Source organism: Gambusia affinis, linkage group LG14 (genome assembly GCF_019740435.1).
Source record: "Gambusia affinis linkage group LG14, SWU_Gaff_1.0, whole genome shotgun sequence".
Taxonomy (NCBI): Eukaryota; Metazoa; Chordata; class Actinopteri; order Cyprinodontiformes; family Poeciliidae; genus Gambusia; species Gambusia affinis.
The window spans coordinates 17,931,964-17,949,063 of record NC_057881.1 but is presented as its reverse complement, the minus strand read 5'-3'; the positions used below and the strand labels follow the sequence as shown (position 1 = coordinate 17,949,063).

Below are 17,100 nucleotides of genomic sequence, written 5' to 3'. Positions count from 1 at the left end.
CTTTATAAATGACTGTAAAAATAAAAACCTAAGCAACGCCACTGTCTTTTCCGGTTTTAAGAATAATGTTGTTGACAACCGAGATGTAGCGATTAAACACAATTGAGATAGGTGTTCATCAGAAACTTGAAATGAAAATGATAGTATTTCATGAATAATTTTATTTATATTTTATTTATGACTATTATTTTGAAATTTATTATTAATCTGAAGCAGTGATTACGGTTTCATAAATTAGCTCATGCATATTCCAAACCATTTTTGAATAAATAACGTGTTTCAATGTTTTTCCCGCTTAAAAAAAAGCAGGTAAAACGTAAAACTGCTATTTAAAAACAAAAAAGGCTTTTACTAAATAATCAAAGAAGAATAAAATATAAAAATTAATTACAAATGAACATCTTAAAAGTTATATGAATTATGTCTTTATGAGAAACAATAAAAATAACGTTTTTATTTGCTAGATCATTCATTCCGACAAATATAACGTTTCGCAGGCAAAGTTTGTTCACTTTTTCAGTAGTTATAATATGGATTTTATCTATTTGCTTCTGTGGTCTGCAAAAATAAATACAATAAATAAAATAAAATAAATAAATAAAAAATACCAAGAAAAACTGTTATTGACGTGAAGGCTCTCAGCATCTTGAGTCACGTGGTGAGCCTTGGGTGTGGTTTAGTCTTAGTGCAGTGGTTGTCTCGGCAGAACGCAACCGGTCGTCGGCTTGAGAGCCCACCTAAGTTATTGGTTTTTATTGTTTTAGCCATGGTAAGTCTCTGTGTACAACATAGTATGCATCTTAGAGGTATAAATTATTTAAAAGAGCGTGCTATCTGGAGATTATTGGCAATAACGATGATATGCTAGCTAACCGATGCTAGCTTGAGCTAAAAACGGCGGAATATTTCCATTAGCAAATGTTAGCTTGACTAAAAACCTGTACTTTTAACCTATATTTAAGATTAGATTCGCACAAAAAAGTGGGTCAGATTAACAGCGTAGGCGTTTTTGTCGACGTGTCTTTGCTTCCTTTGTGCCCAGGGATAAAGTCGGTGCTTGTGAGCTAAAGCGGGAGTGTTCTATTGTGGAAGCACCAATGTGTGTTTATTCGTAATCGCCTGAAAACTAGAGCGTTAAGTTCCAGAACAAAACTCCATGTTAGTTACAATATTAGTGGTTTGTTTGAAAATTGAATAGAGAAATAATTTAATATGCATTTATCTTTTTTTTTCTTGTAAAGTTGTTTTTTTTTTTTTCTTCTGGCGAGAACATGGCCGCCATGTTAGACAATGTTGCCTGCTGCTGAAGTTCAAAATGTCAACAAGCCCCGGCTCCAAACCTTCCAACGATGTAGATTTTACTACGACCCGTTTCTTGTGATGTTCACACGACATTCGTATATCTCAAATTTCACTTCTTTTTTTTCTGTAAGGATTTCAACAAGCCAAAAACCATTACCCAGACTGTACCTTCTTTGAAGTTATCTAATGGATACATTCTGCCAGAGGGCAGACTGACCCCCAACGCTCTCTTTGTGGGTGGGATCGACATGAAGGTGAGCTTATATTTAATTTTAATTTTATTGAAATCATATATAGGTTATTAATTGTTCTGTTTGGACTCATGTTGAACTGGTGCTAGTATTTTTATTCTGTCATTAAAAAACCCATCATCTTATGTATTCTAATTCTTGGAAATAACAACAAAAAAACAACAATGAAGCTGAATTCTAGAATAACATAAATTCTTATTGGCCACAAAAGGATTTTTAAGTACGAATTTTCATTTTAAATATGATAACTCTGTGTGTTAGTCACTGTAATTTTCACATTTTTAATTAACTGAATTTAAAAATAATAATTTTTCAACCTCAAAGCAGTCCGTTTTGATATTGAAATACTAGTTGTGCACCATATTTCTCGTCAGATTCAGCAGTTTTTAGAGGACCCAACCCTTCAGCTCTTACTTATCCAAATACATGCACTTAAATTAGAGTAAATCCATGTAATTCTACTACAGTCATAACACATAAGCAGCATCAGTTTCTGTTGCATACAGCCGCGTTCTATTGAAATTGCAATCCAGTCCTAACTTTCTACAGTCAATCTCAGTTGATCATAGGCAAATTAACAAAAGATTATGTGTTCCATAGCAATTGATTATTTTTTTATCTTTTATTTTTTGTTGTTTAAACCGTTAGGTGGATGAAAATGAAATGCGTGACTTCTTTACAAGATATGGCAATGTCAAGGAAGTAAAAATAATCACATACCGTGGAGGGGTTTGCAAAGGGTGAGTATGTTTAGAGGTGGGTAGTCCTAGTCGCAGTTTAAAGTTCATACAAGTTTGTTCTTGAAGAAGAGTTAATGCAAATTTGTGTGAAGTTGAGACAATAAGACTAAGAATTAGCTCTTTTTTTTTGGAAAGATATAAAAAACATGAACAAAAGTAACTTTTATTGTGCTCACTGGTTTAAAGTTTTATTCTTAAACATACCTGAAGTAAGCCCTGCTCCCTAACAGGTACACAGCCTGAACGTTCCTTTTGTGTTAATATTACGCTTTTACTTGATTTACCACTCTGTAGAGTGGTTTGTGTCTATTTAGCACAAATTCTACTTTGACTAAATAGATGTCACAAGGACAGTAGCCAATACTGCCACCCTGTGGCAACACAGCACATCACAGTCACATAATTTAGCACTAAGACATTCCTGCTCACATATTGGGGAATGACACAGCAGCAGACCTTCAGTTGGGCCCATTCTTTAATGGGTTTGCACAATTTTCTACTGTATATTATTAGTTGAAATGAGTGAATGGATTTTTATGGCTATTTTCTGCTTCATATTTTCCATCATTAAGTATGTGGACTGATTTGTGTGTTCCTAGGTACGGGTTTGTGTATTTCAATGAAGATGTCAACATTCAGTCAATCATTGAGGTCAGTGAATGTCTTATGCATTAACCTTTTATGTAACTACCAGGATTCCTATTTTCTGCATAATGTGCATATATATATGTATATATATATCTGTTATCTGTTACAGCAACAGATCAGTTTTAAAGGGCGGAAACTCAAGCTGGGCCCTGCAATCATGAAGCAACGGAGTCCACGTATGTTCACTTCTCTTCACATTAACTTCCTGGGACTAATTCTTTGTCTTTAAACTTTAGCAGAGTCTAAAATTAGTAATCCTGTTCACGCTTTGCATCAGTGTTCATCAGTGTGTGTGTAAGCTTGACAAAAACGACAGTGGAAATGCCCACAACTTAAAAAAGGGGGAATAAATGGCCCTTCAGGAAAGTTCAGTGTGGTTCATCATTGCCAAAAAGCAACTGATTTCTTACTTTATTTTTTATGTTTTTTCAGGATCCATACCATCCCGTCTGGTTGGTTCCACTCCTTGGATGAGTCCTAGCCAATATATCTACTGTGCGTGTTGCTCACCAATGGGAGGAGGGGTTACACAGCCCTCACCTGTCTACAGCGGTGGCAACCCCTATAATCAGGTAACTGTTTTCCTCTGTCCGCTGTCTTTCCTCTCCACATTAACTGTTGATAAGGCTGTTCTTACTGGTTCTTGGAGCAGCCGTACTCCTACAGCAGCTTCAGCGGAGTGATGGTTCCTCAGATGCCAATGAGCTACGCACAGAATCCCTACCCCTACCAGGTAAACGCATAAACACAGCAGATAGTAGGATTTAGCCTGTATTGCTTCCTCCACTGTAGTTTCTGTTTGTGAAATAGACTTTAGTTTCTCTAGCTTCAGTTTTTCTTAAGAAGCGAGCTTGTTGTGTTGTTGCCGTTTGCTTGTCATCTGACCTCTCTCACCTCCAACACGCAGTACACCCCAGCTGCATGGACCCCAGACCAAAGGACTCGGCCTGTCAATCAGGTGATTATCTATCATACTCCAATTTATTGGAAACACTTGTTTTCTCCCTTTTTACTCAAAACAAATTTTCAAAATAGTCTTCTGTATTTGTCATATTTTTTTTCTGCCCAACTCCCCACTTCTTTTGTTTTGATTGTAATATCCAGTCCCACCATTAGAGGTTGCTGTTGTGCATAGGAATTTTTAAGCAAGTACTTGTCCCTTCTGTTTTCTGATCCTAAGTCCTGTTTTTAGAGCTTTGTGGATTGTGGAGTCCAGACTATGTTGACTGTGCTGTAGTTGAAAGCTACGGAGCCTTCTGCAAGGTAAAGCTACATCTGCATGTTTTTGTAAGTAATGTGTCTCCGAAAAGGATTATTTAATCTCAACATTTGACATAAATTTATGTATTTCAGTACAATATGGAGGAATTGAGGAATGTATTTTTTTTTTCGGGCTTCTGACGTCTTTGACAAAAGTTCTTTCTTTTTTCACAACTAACCAAAGACTTTCTCCTTGGATGGAATTGAATAAAATTTATACTCTGAATTTCACACTGCATTTATGTAGCAGGTCATCAGTTTTTATTTTTATTTTTTATTTTACTGATACAGTAAATTACCAGAAAAAAAATGACTTTTGAGTTGTCATTATCCTGTAACCATAGTCATAATAATTAACAGAAATAAAGGCTTAAAGTGTTACTAGTTTTAAGAAATTGCTCATTTCCTTGTGCTCTTTCATCTTTTCCAGACGCAGACTGCAGTAGGTTCAACAAGTCAAGATGTGGACTTGGTGACATGTTGGCATTCTGGACATCTGAAAGCATCCTGACTCCCCAGATTGTTTTCAGAACGCCCTCGTCTCTCCTGTCAATATTTTTTCAGAGCCGTTTTAACACCAGACTTCTTGAGCTTTCAACGTAAACCGAACCACTTCGATCCAAGTTACTTGAACCAAGATCGGTGAGGTTGACCTGTGGTCGGCTGCTTTTAAATCACACAGATCACAGAGACTTTTATAAAGGATGAGAAGAGCACATTTGGTATACCAGCCAAAACATGGGATCACTTTTTTTTCTTTTTTACAGTCCCAAGCAAAAAAAAACAACTAAAAAATAACATAACAAATGGAAAGGCTTTTAATCTCACTTTTTTTTTGTTTATTTATATATTAAGTTTAATTTATTTTTTTCCTGTTTTATTGGTTTTGTCCAGTCTGTTTAAGGGCTCTCTGTACATAGGAAGAAAAGCGTTTGTATATTTGTACATTGTTACAATCTGTTCTCTACAGTGGATTTTTTTTTTTTCTTTGGTCAGGTCTAATGCTCCTCTGATTAAGATCTTTATTAACTTTCCTACAACATAAGGGCACGATCATAAATTTTAAGCACTCTGGCATTTTGCGCTCCCTTTTTATTTCACTGGGTGTCACTGTGGTAAATGAAAGGCAGCCTTGGCCTCGCACCTCATCACCATTAGTAATTTTTGTTTTGGTCATTAGTTGTAAAATGTTTGTCATGTGCCTCCAGAAGTTCACAGTCGAAGACAGTCACAGCATCAATTCACTTTGCTTTGACTCATTAATCAACTAATGTTAGGATAAAAAGGAGAAAATGACAGTTTTTCAAAACTTGTTACAGCCTGTTTTTCACTAGTTGGGTTATTCAAAGTTCAGTTTTTACATACATTTTTTTTGAGGGGGGGTTTCATTGCATGTCTTGCATAAAGGATTTTAGACATTTAATAAGTGCACTGGATGTGGTTTTAAGTTTCATTTTAAACATAGCTTAATATAGATGCACATTAGCATGTGGTGTACATCAGTTTTTCTATCCAATAGTTTCTGGACGTTGACCTCGAGTTGGGGAGGCACCATTGTGTTGAGACGTTTTTGTTCAGAGAGCCTGAGAAAGTCACTGTTTGAAGTTTTTTTTTCTTTTGGTTTGTTTGTTGGGTTTGGATTATTTTGTTCAATAAATAAGTTCAGTTTGTCATAATTCTGTCTGATTTTTACCACAACTTTGTGTCGAAACTTGCAGGATGTGTCACGGAGCTGTTGAGAGCAGCATAGCTCCGATCCGCCTCCCCGTCGGTGGTTGCTGCTCCTCAGTCAGGCTTGCCTGGCAACAAGCTCCTCGTCTTCTGGTCAGAGGGCGTTTTGTTTTTGTCACTGCCTGATGGTGTGACTGTGGGTCCCCAGAGTGCCCCTTCCAGCCTTTGGCCCACCCTCCCTTGAGCCCCCTGTCAGACGTTTTTGAATTATGGATTAGTCTGGATAGCGCCTTATGAAATATAAATTTTCCTAAGAAGACCCCAGAAAAGCATACATTTAACCTTAATGCTAGCTTTATGGGATTCACGCGTAGGCTGGACAACTTAGCATTAATTGAAATAGTGTGGAAAAACTTTACTTATCCAAGTTCATATTGGTCCACCCACTCATCTATACTTCCATTTATTCCACCATCTATCCCTTCATCTTTTCTTCCATTTGTCTAAGCCCATTCATTTGTGCCACCATTCATTCATTTGGCCATTCATCGTCCATTATTTTAATGATGCAACTTTCCATGTTTTCTGCATTTTTCATCCACCAACCAATCTTTGTCCATCATCCATTCATCTATCTAATCATCCAAGTTATCGTCCATCCATCCAGCAGCCATTAGATTTTTTTTCTTTGCTGATCCATCTCCTTTTCCATTTATCAACCATCTATTCATCTATTATTCTCACCATCTTTTCTTCATGCACTGATCTACTGTTTCAGTTCAACATTCTTTAGTTATACTTTTTAAGTCTTACCTGTTTGTTCGTCCATTTTACCTTCAATTTTTTTCAAGTTTAATGTCTTCCATTTTGTATATATATATAGATTTGACAAAAATGGACTGGAGAACTTTGGAAGTGTATAAAGTCTTGAATTTAGACATGGGGAGAAAAAAAAAAAGATCAAACTAATCCAAAAGAAAGATATTCGGTGGCATACTTCCGGTAGTTTAATCTGCCTGCTCTTTGTATGCAACCACGTAAATCACCTGCATATTCAGACATTTCGTAGTCCTTGCAGCGTTTGGTGCAGCAAGAAGGGAACAACAGGAAGGCGAGGAGAGATGATAATCCGTCCCCCCCACCTCTCCTCAAGCAGTCAGAGCCAGACGGAGTGTTTACCATGAGCCGAGCTTCCACTCAGTTGTAGTTTCTAGATGAGTGATTCATGTTTTCCTCCCATTGGATCGCAGTGGCTGCCGGAGCCGCACGTGCCGTGACGGGGACAAACAGTGAAGACATTAGAGGGAGCGAGGAGGGACTCGGGAGTGAGGAGGGTTTCAGTCCACTTTCCACTTCCTAAACAGACCGAGACCACCTCTAACGGGTAAGTATCTCTTTATTTATTGCTTTTTTTAGAGAGGGGTTTCTGCTGAAGATGTACGGTAAAATTAGCTACCAAAGTTAAATCCGTTATAACTTCCTAAATATTCTGAATAAACATGTTTTATCCCCCTCCTACTGTGGCATCTTTAAAAGCAACTTTACAGTTAGCTAAACTTACCACATATTCTCGGACTCTTCCACAATAAAACTAATGTCATCTCCGAACATCCTGTCATTTCACTATTGCTTTTCCATTTGTAATTGAGGAGCGGAGCGAACTGAATAAAGCCCTTCACTCGCTGTCACAGGTAGAGTGAACTCAGCATGTGTGTGACGAAGTGCGTTTCCGTGCGTAAATGTGTCACGAAGCGACCTGTTGTGTATCAATTATCTTTCACCAAACCATTCCAGGATCTACAAGGACACTTTTCAGTTTTATGTGCTTAACTTGCTGGTTGTCAAAAATCTTCATCTGTTGACCCTAAACTCTCCAATCCAAAACAAATATCGACTGATCTTCTATATAAAAGATCATACAATCTCTTAAATCATTTTGCTATCCTTATACTATCCTCTATGTATGTTTAAACTTGAATATAAAATCCCTAGCGTTTATCTTCATGATGGATTTAAGATGCTTTATACTCTACCAATTTTGATGCAATGTCTTGTGTTCCTTTTCCTAAAAAACAACATGAAAATAGGAAAAGTAGCACAGGATCTTCCACAGCCATGTGGGATGAACTTGGCTGTGCTGACCCAACAACATACTATTTCAAGCAAGGCTGCACCCACACAACATGCAAGGGGCATCAATTAGCGATGAGAAATTTCACATAAGTGCCCACTTCCAACGAAGCCAATATGAAAGGGCCAGTATAAGACTCAATAAAGAAGAGACTATTAATATTATGTTATATATATTAATAGACTTAATAAGATTATTAAAAGAATATATACAAAAATGCATTTCACAAAACAAAATTGAGTTGGAAAACCTTAGTGTAAAAATGTCTAACACCTGATCTGTGATACAGATGTTTCAGTGCTTTTGCAATTAAACTCAAATGTTCATTAATCTTAATTTTACCTTTTAATAATGTTAGTTCTTTGTATCATCACTTTAGGCCTACTTCAAGTAAATGAAAATTTCAACTACAGACAACTCAAAAACAATCCAGTGTCTTTAAAAACAGTGGAAAAAGCCTTTTAGCTTGGACTGAACTGAAATCTATTCTATCTATTCAAATTTCATTTCTGTGACGAGGACAAACAGTGAAGACATTAGAGGGAGATGGCAGTATTTAACGCCAGTGGAACTATTCAGATTTCAGTTCCACTGGCATTAAACAACTGCAACACAGTTGTTTCTTCTAAACATTACAGCTCTCTGAAGGTATGGATGCCCTGGGTGGAGGATCATGTTTTCAATTTTCAAAACCACCACGGCGTCCTTTAATAACCTTTATTAAAAACTCACATTTTCACAATATTTTAAGATTATGACAGATGTCTATCACATCTAGACCAAGCAATTTTGTTCTTATGAGTGATTTAAATATCTTTGACAAACTTTTAAAAGGTCCACAAACAGTCTATAAATAATATTGAGCTACCAGGAAGCACTTTCCAAATCTTAAATAATCTTCTTTATCTATGTGTGAAAAAATAATATATAGATTTGTTTTAGCTAAGAATTGAGAAAATGATGATAGATAGGAATCCATGTTTGGATGTTAGATAGCAACATATTTTTATCTTTGTGAAAATCTTTTGGATCCAAGATGAAGTTGAATGAGTCACATTTGTGATTTCCAGCCAGAACTTCTATGTGCTTATAGTTTCAGCACCTCTGCACCTTTTTTTTTTTTTATTTCCCAGCTGCCCTCCTAACACGTATGAAGCAGCTCTGACTGGGTTTCTGTGAGGCAGAAGAGGAATGGAGTTTCACATTTATTAGATTTTGTTTTTGTTTTAAATCATATGTAAAATTTAAATCATACTTGATTTTTGTTGATTTACAACAAAAATCAAGTAATTGATTTCAGTTTTAAATCAATGACTTAATGTGGTTAAGTCATGACATAACCACATTAAATGAGTTACATGTTCTTTCACTATACAATTATGGAGCTAAACTCATTAATACTGAAGACTTCTAATAGTGAGAGCAGGAGTTTGGTCACAGTGCATGTCACTTTGTTTGTTACACTTCTCAATCTTGCATCTACATATTGGCTGCTAATAAACAACTACAAATCTGATTTAAACTCCAAAAAAATGTTTACTTTTTGACCAAATACGTTATAATTTTAGCTTGTACACCTGCACACAATTTGTATGGATATATTCGCAAACAAAAAATGCTACCAAGACAGAAAATAATAACAGAAAATAGAATAAATTAGGCACTGGCAAATCGGCACAATTAGTAAAACTGGGCGGATGTTAATAACCAATGTTTATTTCCGTTTTGTAGTTGTTTCTGTATGTGTTTCGAGAGTGGGATGTGATATTTGTTTAGGCATGCAATAGAGATGCAGTGGAAGGCTTTGAGGTGTTTAAAGCAGAGAAGCAATGTCAGGGGTGTGGTCGTTATTTTTCACTGTACTAAATGGGTATGCATCTATCTAACTAGCCATCAATCAATAAATCATTGGCTGTAATGGCAATATTCATATTGGTTATCACCAATTTTGATATAAAAATTTTGATATCACCCAGAACAAACATAATACAAACTACTTCCATGGTAGTATTTCAGGGCTTGTTGCATTTCAACTATTGCTAACTGTGGTTTTAAAACTGTTTTATCCTATTAACTATGATGGTTGGCGCTGAAATGAATGTCAGTGTTTTTCTTCATCTGTAAATATTTGCAAACAGCCAATTTTTTTTATTTTTTTATTTTTTTCTTAAACAGGATATGAGTGGAATGGCGTTATTTCTGCAAGCTGACATGCAGTGTGCAGCAAGGACCTGCAGGGGCATATGCAGTGTATCATTTTACATTAGTACAATCTAGGGCAAACTATAATGGCTTCGCTCCTACAACCAGTTATTTTTGTGTGTAATCCTCTCTGTTCTGCCGAAGCTGCTTTGTTTTTAGGGAACAGTGCAAGAAGTTGTGTGGCAGACCAATACATCACTGTCATAATTAGTTTTTATCCTCCTTGCGCAGCCTCATTAAAACACCGTTTGAGGTGACTACATTTCTGCATGGAGGAATCACACCTCCCTCCAGGCAGCTTGACATGCTCCCCACTCTGCTCCCTGCCTGTCTGTCTCTCTCCATTTCCTCCTCCTCCTTCTGTCTTTTCCTCCTCATTTCATTACTGCCCCCCTTTTTATTTCCTCCCTCCATCTATGGCAGCATCCCACATCTGAGACTCGATGCAGCCCAGTGGGAGGGAGGTCCCACTCTGCAGGAATCGGTCTGTCACCTCTGATTTTGAAATGCAGTGAAATGCCGTACGATCATGAGGTGTACATACAAGAACCATAAAACTACAGACTGCTGATCCTGTCTCGGCCTAATGAAATTTTTATTATTGTAATTTATAGGAGACAGTACTGTGCAAAGGGAACTAGGAATGTATCCAAAACCCTTCCAAAAATAATTAATTACATTATTTTTTCATTTAGAGATAACGAGAAGGAAAACAAAACAAAACAATCAAATCTGTTTTTTTCTTTAAAGCATCCAGAAAAAAATCTAACAGGTCCTGTTGAGCATCTTTTAGTACTTGCCACTGTGTGTTTCTGCAGATATAGGCTGGGCTCTGTGGGCGTCAAACCATCTGTTATAGGGATCTTGTTCATCTCACTGCTGAAAAGATGGTACTCCCTGCTAAAGTATTCCCTCTCCGAGGATACCAGAACAGACACATTGCTAACTAGGGTTTTGGCTTTAGAAAAAAATGTCGAAAAAATGCTTCATACAACAAGTAACAAGTAATTTGTCATCTTTTTATGCAGTGTAACAAAATTCTGTGTCATCAATTGATTCCTAAGCACTGGTACTACTAGTATGTTTAGCTGAATTTGGATATGTCACCAAGAGGATTGTACAATCAAAAGCGCAACAATCTTTTAATTGTGGGTTTATGTACTGTATGCCTGATTGCATCTTTAAATAATCAATGCCTTCACCTGAGGGATAACAGGCAGGTTGCACTTAATTTTGTCCCCCAAGCCAGTTTTTACTTCTTGTTTTTGTTTGGTTGTTTCATAACCGGGTTTTTAGCTAAGAAAAAAAAAACAACTTCTGCCAAACTTTGTCCTGCAACTTTGAAATGTGTTTCTGCTTCAACACACCTGAGTAAAATAATGAGGTCATTAGCATGACTCTGGAGAAGATGACTGCATACTGAGGAGGTGATTCAGCCATTTGACGCTGGAGTGTTGGATCAGGGACACGTCTAAAAGTTGCAGGACTCCAGACTTTGAGACCCCTACTCTATATCAACCACGCTTTTCTGATCTTTTCACCCTTTTGTTCCTTTACGGTTTTTGTCGATTTATGCCCAGTTTTTTGGGTAAGATATTGTGCTGTCAACCGCTTGACATTCTGCACCAATCTTTTCTCAGTTTGTTCTTGCCAGTCATGAAAATACTGAACTACAAAAAAACAAAACCTGATGGGTCATGTGGCTATTTCCCCACAGATTTTAGGATGTGAATGTATGAATGTTAAAGAAAAATAAATAGCAATAAATTAATGATGGTACAAAATTGGAGATGGGACTTATTATGCCAGGGAAGAATTCTTCTTCTACAAAGCAGCAGCGAGAGCCTCTAGTGTTGGTCTGTCTCAAAGCACACCACATTCTGTGTATTCTCACTTGGCCAGATGTGTCACCGCCTAGGCATCCATAGAGCCTATCATCTACAATAAGTCATCTACCATCATCCATCTATCATATCTTTCACTTAAAGCAAAACTGAATATAACTAAAGTAGATTTAGATTCTTAAAATACTCTTACATCAAAATACATTGAAAGAATTGAAGTAAAACATTTGGACTTGTTTACCTGTTCAAATCATTATTTCTTTTGGACACATAATGCAGCCCGTAGAACCTCTTTAGTTTAAGTCATAAGTTCAATTAAGTCATAAGTTGCATTCAAGTATACAAAAAAAATGTCATGTAGTTCTTTCTTTTTTATGCAATGGTTTTGACTTCAGATAATGCTTAGTGGATGGGAGGAGAAAGCATGTCAATCTTTTCAGTATGTCAGCCTCTCAAAGGTGGTTCTACCTAATTTCACTTTGATTTTTCCTTGGTCTGAGTCCATATGCAGTTTTCTCTCCAGATGAATAATGTTTCTTGTAAAACCATCATCCCTCAAGTGGCACTGGAGGTAGTACAGCAGTGACAAAGTGCAGGCAGATTATGCGCTCACATAAATCCCCTGCCATTTCAAAACCTCTCCGTTACAAGAGATTCTCTAATGAGAAGCCCTCTGCTACTCCCTGTCTTTCACCTCAATCTTTTTTTTTTATTCCTTTCATCTGTCTCACTCTTGTCTCTCCCTTTTTGGCAAAAGGATCTCTCTTTTTTTTTTTTTGCTCTAGATGCCCTTTTTCTCCCAGTGTGTTTGTGTGACAGCAAGGGAGAGATTGTATTTGAAGTCAACTCACAGAGAAAAAGGCCCCGAAAGGCCTCCAGTCTTAAGCTCAGACGAGTTTCTCTGCCACTACAACCTTATGTTTTCACGTCGGTGTTGTGTTCAATTAGAGACATGTTTTTTAACCCTCTCTGACAGAGTTAATCTGTTAAAAGTGAGGTCTAGGCTTAGAACTGAATTGTCGGTATACAATTAAAGAGCAAATGAGATGCTGGGTCAAACACTGACACACTTGGCTTGTCAGAACCTAAATGTACAACCAGTCACCTTTCATCTGAGGGAGACAAAATCAACTGTCATTTGCAACATGACAGTTGTAATTTCAATAGTTGTTTAAAATACTGCATGATGAAAAGGAAATGGAGAGAAATATGGTTAAACATGTGGGTGATTTAGTTTAGTTGTCTTGGGTTGGAATGTGGTTAACAACATGTATTCAAATCTAATCTAAGAGGCATGAGAGTGTCTGCATTGTGGTTCAATTTAAAATCGTTTCCCTCCTGTGCTTCAGCCTCCTTTTAACCTCAAATCCCTTTTCCCTAACCAGCCGAAGATGAATCCTGCTCAACATACCCACATGAAACTTTTGTCCCTTTAGCTGACAAATCATATTAAAGTAAATCCCTCAAGGATATTAAGTTGGGAGCAGGACGGCATGCTAACATTGTCATAACTCAGAGCCCTGTTTCCTCTCTTTGGAGACATTGTAATAGTTTTCAGGACAGACTTGCTAGGAGAGTCACCTGAGAGAAAGTGTTTAAAAATGAAGTGAAGAATGGAAAGCAAATATTTTTGCTGTTTGTCTAAGGACAGTAAAGAAAGAAGGGTTTGATGTTGTAGGATGAGTTTTTGTACAATGTCTGCCCAGAAACTTACCCATTCACTATCTTGTATTTATTCAAAAAATTGGCCAAGGAAGTAAATAGTCAAAGAGGGAGATGCAGGCATTCATTTCTCCAGCAACACTCTCCAACTTATTCTGAGAGGTCCTGAGGCATTGTCAGACCAGAAGTGATACAAAGTCTCTACTCATGCCTTTCAATGCAGAGAACTGATTGTATTCTGAAATTCTGAGGCAGTGCACCCAATATTCTGTTTGTGATGTTGACCAGAGCTTTGCCTTCTGGGCCGTGGTTGGACTTGGAGTAGTTCAGTCTTCTGAGTGTTAAACCACAGTCATTGGTAAATGTCGCCCAGATCAGCATGGCACCCTTGGCAGGCTCCACCCAAAAAAGCAATACAGTGTCTCATTTACCTGAGCTCTCCTCCTGCAGGAAGGAACATCGGCATACAGATATGATAAGAACATGGTGGGATACTGTATAAGCAAATTCTCTGTGATTGAAAGAGCAACATTGTGGCTAGCAAGAGCCAGAATTAACAGGAATAGACTGTCTAGTCTTTCTGCATGTCTGAAATTGACCTGAGTAACATGGGGGAAACCCAGAGGACCTTCTCCCTAGAAAAATACTCCAGCTTGTTTTGTTTGAATCGCAGAACTTTCTCATGCCAGGATTACATAGACTGCAGTGAATTTTGGGTGTGGACAGGAGAAAATCTGACTTTGCTGTGGAGAATACAAATTCACAACTGAGAGAACATAGAGGTCAGATGACACAAAGCAAAGAAAAGCTTGAAAGTCTTGTAATCAAATTGATTGAATGTAGTTTACTTTAAAACTAATCAAGGGCATTGTAGAAGATGAATGGAGGGAGGTTAATCAAAGATCGTAGAAAGAAGCAGAAAATAGCTTAAACGGAAAAGGCGTGATTAATGTTTGGGTCTGATAAGTACTTCTGAAACGGAGCGAGCGGAAGAGCTAATGGCAGAAGAACTTAAGAGGAAAAAGTGGGATGGTGGGAGAAAGAGGAGAGCTAACAAACTGAGACAGACTGAGTGTCTCACTCTCCTTCCACCAGAACTCCATCCCTGCTTCTCTCCTCATTTGTACTCATTATGAAAGACGTGTTGTATTAAAAGAATAATGACACCTAATTATTCCTACACTGCAAGTTTTAAATATGTGCTCTCTTTAAAACAGATGAGCTAAGCATTTAAAAAAAAAAAAAAAGATGCAGCCCTCTTTTTAGAACTTCATAACCTTTCAAAGCACTGTCGACGCTTGAAGTCAGAAAACACACACAGATGCGCACACACAGCATAATGTGCTCTGTTAGGATCGTTAGCAGAGTTAATGTCCGTGCAGTTGGCCCAATGAGAGTTACCATGTCATTCTCCATGCTCCCTGAACAGATACAGAGATACAGATATAGACCTTCCCCTGGGGAACACAAACACATCAACTCATATAGATATGCAGATGTGCAGACACAAGTATTAAGCGTATCTGTGGGGATGGTTTGAGAGTAACAGTCCTGTCGCTTCGAATTAGCTTGATATTTGACCATTCCCCCTTTTTTTTTTTGGTGATTTTACCCTCCTTTTTTGTCTTTCCTATACTTTTGTCTGTTTTTCTATGCTTATACATATTTAAACTGGCATTCTTAGGTAAAAATTGCTTTTTGAATTTTAAAGGAAGAAGGATATCTTAAAGAAATTCAACGGCTTATCCAAATCCTTCTTTTAAGATATTTTCCAAGTGTTTCCATTTAGAAAAAGCCTTATATTATCGCATATTTTTCGGATCAGCATAGAAATGGGTTATTTGTTCGACATCCTCAACGTTTTTTTGCTTCTCCTTTCCTCTTCCCTGCCCGTGTCGTCTCATGTCGCTCTGCTTGACAGGGCAGGAAATCGCTCTCATTTCTGCTTTAATTCATTCTGATCAAACATGTCGCTCTCAATCAGCCCTATTTGATTAGGAGATGCCCGTATCACAGCCCAGTGAGTAGGTAATGGCTGACACGCTCATATTTCAGTTTGTGTGTGTGTGTGTGTGGTTGGAACGTGTCTGTTTGAGTCACACATCGTTTCTCGAAGCTGAAGGTGGCATATGAACAATAGCAGTTATGTTTGTGTGCGTGACTATCACACTCTATAAAAAGCGCAAATACATTGTTTATATTTGGATATCATAACGATGCTCTCTCCAGCTTTATTGCCACAATTCTCTGAATGTTCTTGGTGATTTTTAAGTACGTTTAGCGATATTTTCTCCTCAATCTTTCCAGAGAAATGGGGTGTAGGCTCCCAAAGCTGAGGAAGGCCGAGGAAAGGCGTAGCCCTGGCAACATCTACTCCACCCTAAGACGGCCTCAAGTGGAGACTAAAGTTGGAGTGGCCTACACCTACCACTTTCTGGATTTCCTGTTGGGGAAAGAAGGTATGAACAATTGGCTCCTGTTGTAAAAGATGATTGTCCTCTTGTGAGTAATTCATATCGTAGGAATTCTCCGTTGTGTCCTAAAGGTTTTATTCTTCCCTAGAGTCTGGCCTGTAAAATCCAAGCGAGACATCATGTGATGTGACACAACTTGACTCCCACACTTGCATTCTTGAAATAGTCATGTGTTACTGTTTTTTTTTTTTTCTTGTTTGTTTGTTTTTCATCCATCATCTTTTGGTCACTGGTGACTGAGGTTGTCGAGAGCCGGAATCATGTTTAGATTTTCTCCTTCTGGAGTCTGACTTTACTCTGCAGAAACACAAAATTTTACCAAGTATTTTTGGTGTACTTTCTAGTACAAATATCTTAGGACACTTGAAATTGTTTTGGACAAAACTAACTTGCATGCGACTTTTCAGTATGACATAGAAGCTCGCTTTAAGCAAATAATTCCTTAATATTGATGTAAAAGTACTAGTTTTAAGTGAAATTATCTCCCAGTGGAAAAAGACATTTTAACTTATAATGTGGGGAAAATGTCTTGTTCCACTGGCAAATATTAACAAAAGCTTTATGGATATATTTATTTCTTGCATTTGATTCATTTTATGCTAACTCCTGCATGACAAGAGGCCGCCGCACCTTTTAATTGTAGCGGCATGGACATAACCTCATATGACTTGAATTTTTTGACAAATTTTGGCTTGGCTACAAAAATGCAGCTGGATGCCGGCTTGACAATAAGTAGATTTTAACGTTGTTGACAGGGAAATATTGGGCCATTTCCAATCTTCACTACCCACGTTTGCACTTTCCATTGCAAATTTATAAATTTTACTTTTCTATGAAGGCATCAAATGTTTGTTGAATAAACAGCATCATGTGCTGTTTAAACATTTTGTCATGTTCAACTGAAAGTACTTGCAG

The 17,100-nt window shown here is 37.5% G+C and overlaps 2 protein-coding genes across 2 annotated transcripts in view; both read left to right on the top strand.

Moving 5' to 3' along the window:
• The first annotated feature begins 628 nt into the window (after window positions 1-628).
• Window positions 629-5,881, top strand: dazl (deleted in azoospermia-like). The gene is made up of 10 exons (XM_044137854.1): window positions 629-769; window positions 1,434-1,556; window positions 2,202-2,293; window positions 2,893-2,944; window positions 3,051-3,117; window positions 3,374-3,513; window positions 3,594-3,674; window positions 3,849-3,899; window positions 4,134-4,204; window positions 4,632-5,881. Exons 1-9 carry the CDS (start codon window positions 767-769, stop codon window positions 4,176-4,178), a joined length of 654 nt encoding a protein of 217 aa, XP_043993789.1. The 5' UTR covers window positions 629-766; the 3' UTR covers window positions 4,179-4,204; window positions 4,632-5,881.
• Window positions 5,882-6,896: 1,015 nt separating this feature from the next.
• rftn1a (raftlin, lipid raft linker 1a) overlaps window positions 6,897-17,100 on the top strand; it is a 39,312-nt gene continuing 29,108 nt past the window's right edge. Inside the window, exons 1-2 of the mRNA XM_044137847.1 lie at window positions 6,897-7,256; window positions 16,019-16,170. Coding sequence (XP_043993782.1) covers window positions 16,023-16,170 — 148 coding nt within the window. The 5' untranslated portion in view covers window positions 6,897-7,256; window positions 16,019-16,022. The remainder of the gene's footprint in view (window positions 7,257-16,018; window positions 16,171-17,100) is intronic.

Coding starts and splice junctions, on each gene's coding strand:
- dazl (XM_044137854.1), top strand. Junction 2,294..2,892: donor CGTGGAGGGGTTTGCAAAGG/GTGAGTATGTTT, acceptor GTGTGTTCCTAG/GTACGGGTTTGTGTATTTCA. Junction 3,900..4,133: donor GGACTCGGCCTGTCAATCAG/GTGATTATCTAT, acceptor TCCTGTTTTTAG/AGCTTTGTGGATTGTGGAGT.